The 15672-nt window shown below is 46.6% G+C and overlaps 1 protein-coding gene across 1 annotated transcript in view; it reads right to left on the bottom strand.

The window, feature by feature from the left end:
• Nucleotides 1-1485: 1485 nt before the first annotated feature.
• MRTO4 (MRT4 homolog, ribosome maturation factor) overlaps nucleotides 1486-15672 on the bottom strand; it is a 41735-nt gene continuing 27548 nt past the window's right edge. Inside the window, exons 4-8 of the mRNA XM_085609068.1 lie at nucleotides 4283-4364; nucleotides 3427-3494; nucleotides 2689-2840; nucleotides 2313-2389; nucleotides 1486-1956 (exon numbers count right to left, since the gene is read on the bottom strand). Of these exons, the coding sequence (XP_085465194.1) occupies nucleotides 1813-1956; nucleotides 2313-2389; nucleotides 2689-2840; nucleotides 3427-3494; nucleotides 4283-4364 (523 nt within the window). The 3' untranslated portion in view covers nucleotides 1486-1812. The remainder of the gene's footprint in view (nucleotides 1957-2312; nucleotides 2390-2688; nucleotides 2841-3426; nucleotides 3495-4282; nucleotides 4365-15672) is intronic.

The raw sequence follows: 15672 nt of genomic DNA, 5'->3' as shown, positions 1-15672 counted from the left end.
GCTTGGGCAGTTCTTATGGGAGGGGGGGGTAAGGCTCGCGTAGCTCTGCATTCATGTTTTTTGTCAACATACTGAGGGGGGCTGGCGTCCTCTGATATCGTATCGTATTACCAAGCTTCGCATCTATTGGTCCTTAACGAGTGGTGGTACGGTGATAGAGGAGATCCAGCATACGCTGTCGAGCGATGGCTTATGGGGCACTATTCAGTACACACAATTCTATATTCTGCGCCCTTGAGGCGCTCTCTGCCGGCTGTTACGAGGGTGGTATTCCTGATTTGGAGACAGGCACTGCGACGGATGGGTTGGTGGAATACCTTGACTAGGGAGACCCCCCCCCCCCCCACCTGGAACAATGGGCGACTACCTCAATTGGCGACTTTGCAGGGGTTTCGGGGGTGGGACAATATAGGCATCTCAGTACTGGGGGGATGTCATGAGGGGTCTGACACTCAAATCCTTCCAAGATCTTCAGGCCGAGTTTCATATGCCACGGTCCCAGTACTTTCGCTACCTTTAATTTCGGCATGCCCTATCCCCCGCCCTAGCGGGCTTAGAGTCCCTGCCGGAATTGAGTCCACTGGAAGCAAAGGTTTTCATGGGAGACTTGCCAGACCGGAAAATTTCCCGTATATACCAATCCCTGGTTATACATTGCTCCTCTACACTGCAGAAGCTCTGGGGGGACTGGGAGGAGGACGTGGGTTCATTGGAGGAGGAGGACTGGACGGAGGCCCTGGCTGCACCGCGGGGTGCGGCTATAGCTATGCGACTCCGCCTTGTCCAGTTCAAGTACCGTCACAGGGTCTACTATACACGGGTCCGCTTGTGGAGGGCAGGGTTGATTACCTCCCCCGAGTGTCTTCGCTGCGGGCAGGAAGAGGGCACATTCATTCACACGGTATGGCATTGTCTGTCTTTGGATCGTTTTTGGAGGGGGGTGTTTGACTGCTCTCATGCACACCACAATTGGCCTTGCTGCACGTCATGGAGGGGATAGGTGGTAATATTTACAAGAGACACCTCATGCTGTTGGGTTTCACGCTGGCGAAGAGGGACATCGCCAGGGCATGGAAGGCACCTAGGGCCCAGTCCTTGGCCGCATGGAAGAATGGGCTGGACTTTTGTATGGGGTTGGAACAGCCTATCTTCGTTGCCAGGGGATGCCCACGCAAGCACTATAAGATCTGGAGACGCTGGGCGGACTATCGAGGTCTGATGTTAGAACCCCCACCAGTGGAGGAAACTCAATTATTGTGATAGGTTATGGCTAGGATATGGGGGGTGAGGGTGCAGGGGCGGGGGGACTCGGAGTTCCACTCACCTGGTTTTGCAAGTATGGAGAACACGCAGAAGTTGTTTTGCAAGAATCACATGGGGTGTAGGACAAACTTTGAATGCAAAAGTATCTTCAGATGATGCAGCGCCGCCAAAACCCCAGATCACCCCAAGCACATGACCTGAATTCACAAAAAGAGAACATGATTTTATATATAAAATTTATTGCTGAGCAAGGCCAAACTCCTGCAGGAATTCCTTAATTGCACAAAAGTTCTCTCCACCTCTGAAAGTTTATTCTGCAACTCCTGTGGACACTGCCTGGTACGCACAACGCCGGGAATGAGACTGGTTACTGTGGACATGTAGCAGACTGTTCATTCAGCAGCAGCCCTTCCAGAAATGGAAATAGGCTTTTTTGGGTGTCCGAAACAAACATGTTACGCCTCTGCGACAGAACCACCTCAATGCACCAGCAGTCCGATATCAACAGCATTTATGAAAGTTCTGCAGCTCGGATGTTGCTAGAACTATTCAGTCTTCATCCGCCATGTCCTCTTCATCTGTTGCTGCCTTCTCCTTTGAATCTTCCTCTAACTGCTGAAACTCCCCACTTCCAGAGCTCCACATGCACTTGATGGAGACATTGAACTCTGCCATCTCGTAGCCCAAGAGCTTCTGCACAGAGAAATATAAAATGGTTTTAACACGGTCTTAATCTGACGTCTCCAATTGCAAAACTTGCAGTCCCATTGTCACCAGAGACTCAAACTACCCCAATCAGCTGGCCCACATACAATTCCCCACAGTCCCACTGCTCCTACAGCTTTATTGGCCTTAACACCTTTGCCTCATCTCCACAAAATTACAGCCACATGCCACCTTAGTCCAACTCTGGCCTATGTGCAGATCAGCACTGCCCTCACATTATTTCAGCAACCCAAACGATACAGCACTCCGATGTTGAAAACACAACCCTGCAGATAAGCAGCATATTGGGCAGTGTCTAGTGATGGCACCCCCATACAACTTACCAGAATGCGAGCCTGTTCAGGGGTAAGCACGTCGCCTTCTTTGCATACTTCATAATCTGATAGCAGTGTTATTACACCTGGAAGGCAGATAGAGATTTGCAGTTACTGAGGGAAGATCTAGTCTTGGCGGTTGGTCCCACAAACCCTGCCCATCAATGGTCAACAGCCACCACCTCCTCGAACCACCTGCAGCTTGAGGAGGGTTCTTTAGGGTAGTGAGTGGGTCACCAAGTGCACCAAAGTGCATTTACCTTTAGAGGAAAAAACAAATAAAAAAATCCATACCGCATTTGCACACCAACATTCAATCCTCCATTCCCATCCTGTTCACTATCGGCATGCAACCTGATGCCTCATACTGGCTCCTTGAACTCACCCTTCTTCAAAGCAGTGGGCAGACCTAGCTGCCGTAGCTGTGGCTCCATGGAGTGGGAGAACTGCTCCAGCGGACCTTCATCTAGAGTCACATCAAACATGGCTTTGTTCCCGGCCCGAGCAAAGTCAGTCTCTCTGAATTGATTAAACCATCTGAGAATGAAGAGGAACCATACTTAATCATGTACATTGAGGCAGGATTGGAGGGCGGGGAATGGAGAAGAATGCCACTGGCAACAGAAGAAGGGCTTCTATAACAGTAAAAGCCATAAAGAAAGAAAAAATTACAGAAAAGGCCACGGAGTGGGAAAAATGGTGGTCCTCTGAAGAGGAGGCCACAAATGTGCCCAAGCAACATCCCCAATGGGGAGAAGATAAGGCTCAGGCACAAAAAGCCAAAGGAGAAAAAATATTAGCTTTCGATGGAAGACTAAAGTGGCCGGCGCCAGAAACAACTTTTCCAGACAAATACACAGGAGGAACTTCAGCAAGACAAGGTCACGGCTTGAGTGGTGGTAAGAAAGAGGAACTATGGAGTTTGGTGACCTAAATCGGAAACGAGATGGGAAGTGGAGTAAAATTACCTCACTGACAAACAAGGTCATGGGGGGAACTTTTTTTATTGACAGACAAGACAATTTATAGGGGAAGGTGGACCTCTGTAGCAAACAGGGAAAAAGCAGCTAATGGCCAATTGCTGGAGAAGGCGGCTGAAAGTTGTGGGGTGTGCTGTACTTACTCTTTCACTTCTTCCCTTGTGCGATTCGTGAATAAGAGACCCACTTCCCCTCGCAGGCACTTGCTCAGCTTTAGGAAAGAAAAAACACAAAAATGAAGTCAGAATGCAGTCCAAGCATCAAACACAAGTTGACCTCTAATGGATCCCCCAAGGACGCTGGTTTCCAGAACTGCTAAAATTTTAACTCCATGTTGTCTAGCACATGATCTCTGTACCAATGTAATGCTGTGCTGATGGCCCTCAGTAGTCTGAATATGAAATGTGCTTGAATAAACACTACAATGTTTTACTGAGTTTCCTAGGCATAGCCAATGCAAAGACATCTGCCACAGCTCTGGCAGTCCAAGCTGCAGCAACATTTACAAGAGCAAAGACTGAAAAGCTGGCTTATCAGACGGCCGTACTATACCCCCTGTCCTTAAAATGGTTGTGGGATGCCCAATTACGTCTCCTCGGGCTGTTCAAGCACTAGCCTTTTCCCCCAAATCAGCAGAACATTTGCTTTGAAAGCTTGTAGTTTCTTATATGTATTGCTTCATGTGGTGGCTTTGTGAATAAACTACCCTGCCCCTATAGTTGAGGGTTGTGCAGTAACCTTCCCCGCCACCAAACAGCGAGGATGCAGTGACCAGACACCCATGCACAGGTAAGGGAACTCACTGATCTGAACATACAAACACACACTGTCGCTGCAGAGGTTGGATGAGGTGAAACACTTCTGACCACTTTACTCATTCACACTCTGCAGGAGCACTAGCTGGTGATGCTGGTGAACTAACTCAACCTCCTAGGAAAGGGGGCCACTTGCAGTGTGGAAAACAGCGCTATCACTATGTGGTGGGGATGCAGCACTCACTTTGTGCAGGTTGTCTTTGTACTCGTCCGTCGGACCCTTTCCCAGTGCCACCATCATCACTTTGTTCTTCCCAAAGAAAATGCTAAAAAGGAGAAAAACCACCAGTTATGAAGGCCACCTATGATAAACTTGCATTGTGTTTGTATGTGTGCAGGAGGATGCAAGATGGGGTTAGGCATTAACAGCTAGAGCAAATAAAAATCAGTCCTGTTGACAATGCGATACTGTCCCATTTCTCGGTGTTTGCACGCTCACTATGGCATAGGGATATTTAAAGAATGAAACACAATCTGATGTGATCATAGGTGTGCTGGTATTAAACGAGTACCTTTTTATTCAACTACACACGTGTGTGTTCTGCGATTGCTGCCACTTTCTTAGTGATCCATACTTTTCTTAAAGTTAGAGCCAAACGGGTTTGGAGAAACACACACTCAAATATGGATGATGCCAGATCCTTAATGAACCTCAGGGTATGAACTTGGGAAACAGGCCACGTCGAGTTAATCTTTAATTGTAAAGATCCCAGAACTGGAAACTAGAGTTTGTATGCCTACTTTCAAATGTAGTGGAGCGCAATATTCGCTCCCATCCTTACTAAAGGGCATGTGTGCACCACAAGCAGTTTTCTTTCCCCATCCATTGCCACGGATTGTGTTAAAACCATGACAAATCCATGTTCTGTTAGGTAGTAGAACAGATTTATTCGGCAACACCAGTCTGGTCAAAGGAGCAGCTATTCCCACCTTAGTCAGACAGCTCACGTCAGTTGATAATGACAGTTAACAGCAACATTTTAAACAAATTTGGTTGAGAACTCTGCATGGCCCATAAGGACTTCTGCATCTTTGTTTGTGGGGGCAGGAGCTTTAACAATAGCAAACACAACAATATGATGGAAGGAGTGCTGAAACTTTTCAACCACTCACCCCCAGTCAAGAGATCTTGCTTGCTGTGCCCCCTGGATTCACGTTAGCCTGGCTGATGATGGGTGAAACCCCGAAACCGGTCCCAGAATGCTTGTTTCTGGTCCAGGGAGGGCCTGGTAGTTCGGATTGGACTGTTCCCATGAAAAGCAGGCTCAAGACTGATTTGCATATGGCTGGGTCCAAACTGGGGTGGCATAGTGAACAAAATAACAATGGATTAAACCCAGATATCTTGACTGGGGATGACTGGTTGAAAGGTTTCAGCACTCCGTCCATCATCTTGTTGCGTTTGCTTTGAGAATAGCTTCAACTACATCCAGTTAGGGTCTAATCCCGTCTCAAGATGTGGTGTGGCCAAAGTACTCCACAGACCCCACCTCTTTATGGTGAGTCCTGCCAGCTTGAGCCAACATAAGACCTACCGCAAGTGTGCCTGTGGTCCGTTTAGTTTGCTCCAAATATCAGTCCTAGAAGCAGAGCACTTCATGACTCTTGTAGTACATGTTGCATTTTGGGTTGGAATATTTCCGCCCCGAGGCTAGACCAAACAGCATACATGTAGCAGCAAGTACCCACAGATGTGACAAACGAGGTAAGGTGGCGCGATAAAGGGTGCCGCTCAACCTAGTTGTAGGTAGAGGAAAGATCAAGCACACTGAAGCAGGTTGCATCCATAATCAAAGAAAATATGATATGGATGTGGGGAAGCCGATGAATGTCATCATGGTGTTTAAATCAAGAAGGTCAACAGTCTTATGTCCTTCCCTCACAACTTGGTAATGACCCCCAGTGCAAGCCATTTTGAATTTTCAATAAGTATTATGAACCCTAGTTCTATTAACTTATCAATTTCCTTCTTAAATGGTGCCTGCATGGAATGGGGAATGGGACACATCTTGTGAGTTGTAGATTTGGCATTGGACTTTAGTTTATTACAATGTTGGTAACTCTTCAATAAACAATTTATGTAAAAGAAAATCAAACTTTTTTGGCAAACCTCTCTGCACATCGATGGATTAACCAAGAGGCCAAGATCAAGTGTAATTCGGGTCAGGTTTGATTCCCCAACTCTTTTTGGTGTGTCCACCCTAGAAAATTAGAACCCCTTTTTGTGACAAACGTTTCCAATGGTGGATCTACCCTTGAAAATAATATGCATCTTCCCCATTCCCTTTCAAACAAAACAATGGGATCACTACTTCAACCTTCAGGCTTTATGTCTGGCTGTTTTAACACATTTATCTTCAGTGAACATATCCTTAAAAAGTGTTTAGGGGACGGTGGAAGCTACCTACCTAACAGGTTAGTGCCATCACCAGGCAGAGCAAAATTTGTCAAATGCAGTACATGTCCCACCAAGGGTTATGGCAACAGCAGAATTGTATACGATCCGCAAATCAGTAATGCACATAGCACAGGACCCACATCGTACCAGTCTTTCAGGAAGTATATGCTCTTCATGGGGACTAACCAATAGTAGCACTAAGGGAAGATGCGATCCATCCTCAATGCAGGAATGAGTTTACACGAAGATTGAGCTCTTCATTTCTGCGTCTTCAGAAAGTCTGTTATCTTACCAGGACTACTGTCTGATGAGGGCTTCATCATGGTAGCTACCAGAGTCCAATCTGCCAATTGTCCTCTGGGTCCTACTCAACATTGCATTCGCTCTACATTATTCAATATCCTCCTTTGTTCCACCAGAGGCTCAAGTTCATCTGGGTCATTCTGACACTTGTAGCCTTAAAAGACCTTCACTGCTTTAGAAAGTATAGCCATCAGACAAATCATCATGCATCATGGCTGTTTTGTAAAATCGAGCACCACACAGTGGTGGCTCCTCCACTAAGGCGGAGGAGCATCGCCCCACTACTATTAGCATTGCAATTAGCTTAGGGGAGCCGGTTTGTGCTTCCTGTTCCAGCCAGACCAAGCAGACTATGATGGAGGAAAGTTGGCAGCCTTATAAGGTAAGTGCTATTTAGTTTTTAAAAAACCCCTCGCCCACCACCCTCATTCAGTACCAGTCTTGACTGGCACTACATGCAATGCCTGGAGATTCACTTGGCAAAGCACTGTGACCAGTTACTGGTCAGTCCTTTCTAGCTTATTCCATTGCACCCATCTTCCCTGCCAACCCCATATTGGCGGGGAAATGACCCTAAACATTTTGTGAGGGTCTCTGCCATAGCCCAGGGTCATGCCCACTTGGAATTCCACCAGAACCCATTCATAATCACTTTGCGGGACAAACCTGATCCACTCCTGCCATATGAAGTTCAAGGCAGTCAGGTTAGCCAAAAGAGCATTCCTTCTAGTGGCCAGGTTCTGAACAGAGATAAGAACACACAGACTACACCATAGCTTACCTACTCAAAAAAGGAAGGTACACAGACTCCAGCTCTGCTGTTAAGTTGGAGCTGTGAGACTATGGAACATCAGCTAGTTTTAGTTCTTACTGGTTCTTTAAATTGATGTGGTTCACAACCCAAAAAAAAAAAAATGCATTTCATACATTTTCGCCACGTCCACATTCATGGGAACACCAACCAGTCTAATTAGTGGCTGCCCAATCGTACGGAATCCCCATGGAAAGGTTTGATTTGATGGTTAGGTTCAGATATGCCATCTTTTGTGGTTCTAGGAGATCATTCACATTTTCCAAAGAGAGTAAACTTACTGTCCATGGAGCGAGGGAAGATTCTGCACGGTTTACCATCGCCCAACTTAAGCACCTGGTTCCTGATGGCCTTGATTGTCTTGGCCTCAGCAGCACCTATCGCGAGGTTTTTCACCAGATCACAGTACATAAGTAAGTGGTTGTGATTGCTTAGCCTCTGTGGGATCATTACCCAGTTGCCTCTTAGGTAGATAATACAGTGTCTTTCTCCAGACTTCTGTTGGCATCACAATGTACAACTCGATAATTGCAATGCCCACCTTGTGGCCATCGGCACCTGAAGGAAACAAGCATTGAATATGCAATAGGTCTCGCCTTCAAGTTAAAGCCATTTGCTTTGCTAATGGTATTATATAGCAAAGCAAATGGCTTTAACTTAATAAAATGCCTATTGCATTTTTAATGCTTTATTTGGGGTCATTTTGCAGAGTTCCGCTAAACTCCGTCCAGGCCTAGATGAAACCTCAAAAATGTGCTACACACCTCACATTCACCAGTAATCCCCCCACTGACTATCTGGGGAATCCCCAACACTCAAAGTGCACAATATTGCTTGTGAATTCTTTTTGGAACTTTACGCATCCCAGGGCTCACATGCCTGAGATCATCCTAATGCAATCAGTGCCTGGCAGTGTAAAAGGACGTCAGTGCTGATGACCTAACAGGACAAAGCAGGACCTGTAAAATGGGACAAAGAAGGACCTGTAAAAGCGGTGTTCGCTGGAGGTGGAGATAGAGAGGGACAGAGAGAGAGAGGTGCCGTCCTGTGCTCATTGATCTTTTATTATTTAACTATGAGCCAGTATCCATCAGCAGCTTTTTATTGATTTTGGAATACAAACAGGAAAACATCGAATTCAGCCCTTTTTGTTTGTCGTTTTCAGTAATTTTTGTATTTTTTGACCTCTCTGCAGCCATGATCAGCAGGAATATAATCAGGGGAAGTTGGGCAGCCTTTCACCAATCATGTGAAAGGTCTGAAGTGTTTCTATGAGCAAGTGTAAAAAAAGCACGCCCTTTAAAACATGGCGTATAGTGCGGTTGAGTTAAAAATATTATCCTAACTGTCATCATATAGTCACATGAATCTTAGCACTGTCTTAATAAAAGGAATACAATGAAGCCTTACAAACCCGTACCAATGCAAAATACAGGTGCTCGCTTAAAAAGAACACGACTGAAAGCGTGTGAAAGAAAATCAACTTTGAAAAAGTATTTAAAATCGCATTATCAAAATACAGCGTTTGTAGACATCAAATGTATTGTGTTAATTGTGTTTATGTGTGTGAAACCCTGCGTGTGTGCCGACTTCACATTAAAGGTACTGCGCCTTCTCTGAGACAGTGTACATTTCTATTCACAACACCAGTCATTCGCGACTCTGCAAAAATGATCAGTTAAATCACTCGCTTTACCCGCCAAGTGCTTTCTTTACCGGTGTGAAGTGCGGCATTATTTCGGTATTTGCCACCGATTGCATGATATTGTATAGTTGCACAGATTACACGTCAGCTCCCTGCAGCTGTGGAGTTCGCTGGATGTGCGGACACTGGGCAGAACGGAATAAGACGCAGATTCCGACCAAGCTCACACCGCTAAGGAGCATTATTCTACTCAAAAGGATTTGGGGAAGTTTCATACAACCTTCACCGTCCTCTCCACACACGTCTGAGAGTCGCGCGAGTCCCTCTCCTCACATCAGAGCCTCCGGTACAAAAGCACTTCCTATCAGGGGCCGTCAATTAGACCGTTCTATCCAACACCGCCCCGCCACCACCCGGACTTTAAAAGTGGTCTTTAACTGTTGCGTTAGAATCCCCCCACCCCACCCCCCGCTCCAGCTCTCCCACTCACAAATACAACAAGCGCTTGCCATAGCGCTGTTTATATTTGCATCGTGCTTTCACTTTCAGTGAAAGCGCGATGCAAAAATAAACACGTGGCGCCCGGGCTCCTTTTGGGAGGTCCATCAGGATTGGATCTCAGAGGCTTGTTTACATAACACGCCTCTGAAATAAGAAATTGCTTCACGACAGCCGTGAAGCAGGAGACCCAGTCCTAATGGGCCGTCCCAAAAGGACAAAGGGCGGTAATACAGAAGCCTCATTTTCAATAGAAAGCCACCGTTTACCGTAAATGGTGACGCTACCCAATGAAAATAAGGGGCGGGGCTTCAAGCCCCCTTCTGATATGTCTCGCAGACGTGAGCACCGCATGCGCGCTGCAACTCAGGTCTGCGAGACCTAAAAACTGGAAGAAGGCTTATCCATCACCAATAAGATGTTAAAGAACCAGCTGTTGTAGTTTTTCTTTCACTATCAGCACCCTACTAAGAGCTGAGACTTGCCCTTGTATATCAGTGTAGTCATGATCAAGTCCAGAGCCACATTTCCTTCCTACTTGCCATCGGATCTGCAGGGCACATTACTGGGCTGCATGGCCTATGTGCCAATGAAACACAGTGTTCCAAACGAAGATGGTAGTGTTGCGAACTCAACCCAGCTTTGTTCCCAAAAAGTTAAATGATTTCCATCTAGATGGGTACATTTATCTCCCAGACATCTTCGTATTGTCCAAAGCCCTTTACTTTGCTATCCGATACAGGCTTTTCCAAATCAATCATTTGTTTCTTTTTTGGTAATGAAGCTCGATGAGCTGTAGCAAAGGCTTCATGCCAGATGTATTCAATCGTGCATCTCCCACTGCTACACCCAGGCATGGAAAGGACCCTGCATCAACTGTCTCACACACTACTAGAGCAAAGGCAGCTTTCATGGTTCTACACACTGTGCTTGTTAAAACAGGCCTGTTTCGTAGGATACTCTACAAACATCTGCAGGCATTCTGTTCTTTAGGCTTCCTAGAGAAATTCTGCACAATATGAGAACAGGAATCTAAGGAACCTTTTTGGCCTGAAGCTGGTTTCTCTTTTTCCCTTTTTTTAGGTCTCGCCTGCAAGAGATTTTGTAGGAGAGGACTTTCAGAATAGGGCTTTAAGCCCCACCCCTCATTTCCTTTGGCCGGCGTCACCGTTTAAGGTTAACGGTGGCCTGCCATGGAAATGAGGGTTTTCTATTCACGCCCTTTGTCTCCGAGCCGGACTGGCTCTCCTGCTTTGAATCGGTCGTGAAGACATTTCTTATCAGCTTGTTTATTTAACAAGCGGATAAGAAATGTCTTCACAAGAGCCGTGAAGGAGCATGCACCAGGCGTCCTGCAACCACGCTGGCTTCACGCCTGGAGCATGCGTCAGTCAGCTCTCTCATTGGGTCTGTCAGTGTCCAGCTGCCAGAGGGCCCCACACAAGGAAGTGGGTACGTGTCTCAAAGGAGGATGCTCTGAGAAGGCGGGGCAGAGAACGCCATGGAGTGGAGCTGCGGGTCTTTGCTGAGAGACCCACTTTGTGAAACCCAGCTGCTCTGCAGGGAAAGACGGAACCACCTGCTTGTTTTCCCCATGTAATTGCTTGTTTTATAGTTTGTTGTGATTGTTTTACAGATGCGTGTTTGGGTTCCTACCTCCGCGTCCTTCCCTTACCTCAGGACCCCTCAGACAGCCGCCCCCCCCCCCACAAGTTTAACTGAAAGTTCAATGTATCGGATGTGGGACTCCGAGTGCTCGCCCTCATTTAGTACAAGTCATTACATCCCACAGACTCCCTCCTTCTAGATGTTTCCCTCAATTCGCAAACTGTTGTTGGAAAAGAATGCAACAGCAGTTTACTGACGTGTGACCTGTGAAGTACATGGTTATCCCCGATGGACTCGCTCTCCGGAATGTAGCGACGCAACATGTAAACGTCATATTTGTTAGTGGTGTACGTTACTGCATTGCCCCTGGTGCAAAACTCAGACCCTGCACACATACAAAAATAATAATAATTACAGCAGATCCTTTCTTACGCAAATTTCGTGCAATCTGACATATTGCGTTTTTAAATTGTCTATGTCAAAAAATATTTGCAATCACTAAAGTTTGGTACTTGCCAGTCCTCTCACACAGACGGTTGGACTAACGGGTTCTCGAACATACGAAGCTGGGTGGGCCACGGTCATAATTCTCAAATTACGCTGGTCGCTGCTTGTCGAAACGACCTTCCACCCTTTTCTCCCCCCCCCCCCCCGTGTGCTGGTGTGGACTAACGGGTTCTCGAACATACGAAGCTGGGTGGGCCGCGGTCATAATTCTCAAATTACGCTGGTCGCTGCTTGTCGAAACGACCTTCCACCCTTTTCTCCCCCCCCCCCCCCCCCCCCCCCCGTGTGCTGGTGTGCACCCTTTCTCGGGCATGATAATAATTAGGGAATCAGACTATTTAGGGGCGTGTCCTCGAGCCACCTCATGTTACCTCAGGAATAACCCGGGGTTAGAGTGGTGCCACAGTGCAGGTCCGGCTACACTACGGCGCCCGCGTGCTCCCGGTATCCCTGAATGTATACGTGCAGTTGGACCCGGGTACAGCACTGTGGATGTTTGTACATAGTGAGAGTAGGTATCCATGTGTGAGTGTCTGTGTGTGCGTGTAGTTACAGTACATTAATGTGTGCACAGTGCAAGCAGAACGTGAGCACTGTGCGACAATATGTGTGTGTGTGTGTATGTGCACATACCTGTAACTTCACGGCGTTGAGTGTGTGGGCATGAATAAATATTTAAATATGTATAATATAGGATCTTGGAATTTTGGCGATTGTGGGAGCATGCATTATCTAGTTGTCTTTGCAGATGCGCGTGTCGGGGCCGGTGTGTGTGGTTGTTGGTGTGTTTGGGAGTGCATGTGCATGCTTTAAGATTGTGTTTGAAGTGAAGTATGGGAGAAGCATATCTAAGTATCCTTATTTTAACTTTCAGCATTTGCGTGTGTGTGTGTGTGTATGTGTGAGAGAGAGAGAGAGTGAGAGCGAATGAGTTGACAGGTGCAGGAGTTTGTGTGTAGGGATGTTAATTGTGCCCTATAACGACATCATGTGTTTGTGAGTGCCTTTTGGTAGTAGTTTGTGTTTTTTCTGTTCCATATGTATGTATGTATGTATGTATGTATGTATGTGTGTTCTTATATAGCGCTCGACTTACCCTTGGGCATCTCGGCGCTTGCATTGGGAACCCGTCCTGGCTTTTCCCTGTGAGATAACCCATACTGGGCATCCCCAAGGTGAAAGCCAGGCATCCCGCCGCAGGGGGGGCCGTTGTGGAGATTAAGCAAGCTATTGCCCAGAGTTGCAGAGTGTGAACCCATGATTCGAGTAGGCACCGAAGTGAGAATTATGTCTGTGAGTGTAATGGCATTCATTTTTATTTATTTTGCAGTGACTGTGCGTGCTCAATTATGTAATTGTGAGTGCCTGTATTTGAAAGAGGATTGTCTGTGTTGTGCCTTTTTGTATTTTCAAGTGCATTGTTTGTGTGTATTTGGTTGTGCCCATGTGTTTGTGTTAGGCGTATCTGTGTGTCTTATGTGTATGGATATACACTTGCACGTATGTTTTTTTGGGTATGTGAATGGATCATTTTTTCTAAGCGTGTGTGCTTTTGTTTGCAGGTGTGTGTGCTGCTGTCTACCCGAACGTGGGCTTTTGTTTGAATTTGGTTGTGTCGGAGTCTGCATTTACATGTGGTGTGCAATGTATTTCTAGATGATGTGGATTACTGGCCCATGACACATGCATCTTGGTTTGGGCGCAAGCTTGTTGGTGTCTAGAGCAGGCCTGCGTTTGTGTTTGCTATTTGTTCTTGACTGCACGTGGTGATTTTTTGCATGTTTTCGCGCGCCTTTTTTTGAGTGCCAATGTGTGCGTGAGGGAGCTGGCCTGTTTCATGCGCCTCTGTTTGCGTTTATGTGTGAAGTGTTTTGTCTAGGTGTGTGACTGCAGATGCGCACCCGTGCACTGCTGGGAGTCTGTAGACCCTCACCCACTCTGGCCTGCTCCCCCAGGCTGCGCCCCCTCTCCCTGCAACCCCTTTGTGTCACAAGTGCCTCCTCCACAGTGTCACCCTGCCCCGAGAGAGGCTGCAAAGGGTCCTTGGCTTGTCGCGTGCCCGCGCCCGGTGCCCTCTGGTAAAGCTGGGAGGTTAAAGTGCCGTCTCCGGATAAAGAGCTGCACACGTGGGACCTCACATTCTACGTCCGTGTGTGAGAAAGTGGCTCTGTATATTCTGTTCCCAAATAGGTACAGTGTGTACAGAGTCCACAGTCCCCAGAGGTTTGGCAGAGGTTAAAGTTAGATATAACCTTACTCTCTAAAGTGGTAGCTTGGTCGAGCAGTAAGGCAGTATCAGAGGACAGTGTAAAGCATTTGTTGCACACACTCAGTCAGCAAATGGTCTCACACACTCAAGAACGGAACTCTAGGCCAATGGTTTGTATACAAAATATATGGTTGTTTTATTTTAGAACCAACAATAGGTATCAAAATATACTTTCTCAGAATGAGAGGCTTTAGTTAAATACTTTTGCAATATGCAATTGACTTTTGTAGGTAATAGCTACAGGTTGTTGCAATAGGCAACACAATTTCAAACACAATAATACATTGAGCTCAATGTGAATTTTAAGTTAATTGCAATAGATTACTTTCAGGATTACTTTTCTAATTCCAGGACTGGATCCTAGATTCAGTCCAGGGACAGGTCATGGAAACAAGTGAGTAAATTCGTTTTAGTTACTGTTGTGATTTTTAGGCAATATTTTGCTATTTTAAAAGTTGACACTTAGAAGAAATTTCATAGAAAAACAGTCAATGATTCCCTATGGGAGAAAATTCAAGTTACAGGCAAAGTATGTTCTCGTTACTTTTGTAATCCAGGGCTGGGCTCCTAGGCTCAGTGCTGGGACCTCTATCTAAAACAGGTAAGTAATTAAGTTTTCACAGTTTGTATGATTTTTAAAGAATATTTGTAGTTTGCAAAAATTGACAGAAGAAATTTCACAGAAAAACAGTCAATGATTTCCTATGGAAGAAAATTGGGTTATTGGTAAGTACGGTTGCGAGTACTTTTCAGGGTCAGTGCTGGGCTCAAATATCCAGCACTGGGATCTCTCCTAATAGCAGGTGAGTATTTCCATTTTCGTTACTCGGGTGATTTTAGGTGAATATTTTAAGTTTTAGAAACTCCACACTTAGAAGAAATTTCAGAAGAAACCAGTCAATGTTACCCTATGGAAGAAAATTGGGTTATCGGCTTTTGGGTAAGTACTCGACTGGCAGAGTTAAGGTTCTGGGCACAGACTCAGGGGTCTCCCAGGGTCAGGTTGGTACAGTTGTGACACCCTCAGCGGCACTTGGGCGGCCGGGTGCAGAGTGAGTTAGGCCCAATGTTATCCTGTGGGAGGCAGGCGGGCCTTGGTTGGTGACTGCTGAATAGCAGGCCACACGGCTGTGGGAGCTGGGCTCCTGGTCACTTGCTCAGGGAAAATAGGGAAGTAGGTAGGAGTAGAGGGTACACTGCCAGGGCCACTGGGGTGGCTAGGTGCAGGGTGCTTTTGAGCTTTCAGGCGCTCAATGGATTTTAATGGGAAAGCTCCAGGATGAACAAAGGCTGCAAGCTCGGGGACGAAGAGTCTTCAGGTGCCACCACCACTTCGAGAGGTAAGTTGGGTAATTGGAGGATAGGTAGGTACCAAGGAGTCAGGCACAGTGGGCCGCAGGGCGCCAGGTACAGGGGTGCCTTTTGGTGTCGGGAAATCTTACCGTCTGTTGATCGCGGTTGGGGGGGGGTCCCTGGTTCTGGGGCTGCAGGCATCGTCAGGAGCGTCGAGGTGAGTCCTTGGGTGCCGGTTTCGG

This window comes from Triturus cristatus, chromosome 1_2 (assembly GCF_964204655.1).
Source record: "Triturus cristatus chromosome 1_2, aTriCri1.1, whole genome shotgun sequence".
Classification (NCBI taxonomy): Eukaryota; Metazoa; Chordata; class Amphibia; order Caudata; family Salamandridae; genus Triturus; species Triturus cristatus.
This window is presented reverse-complemented; position numbering and strand designations above follow the sequence as displayed.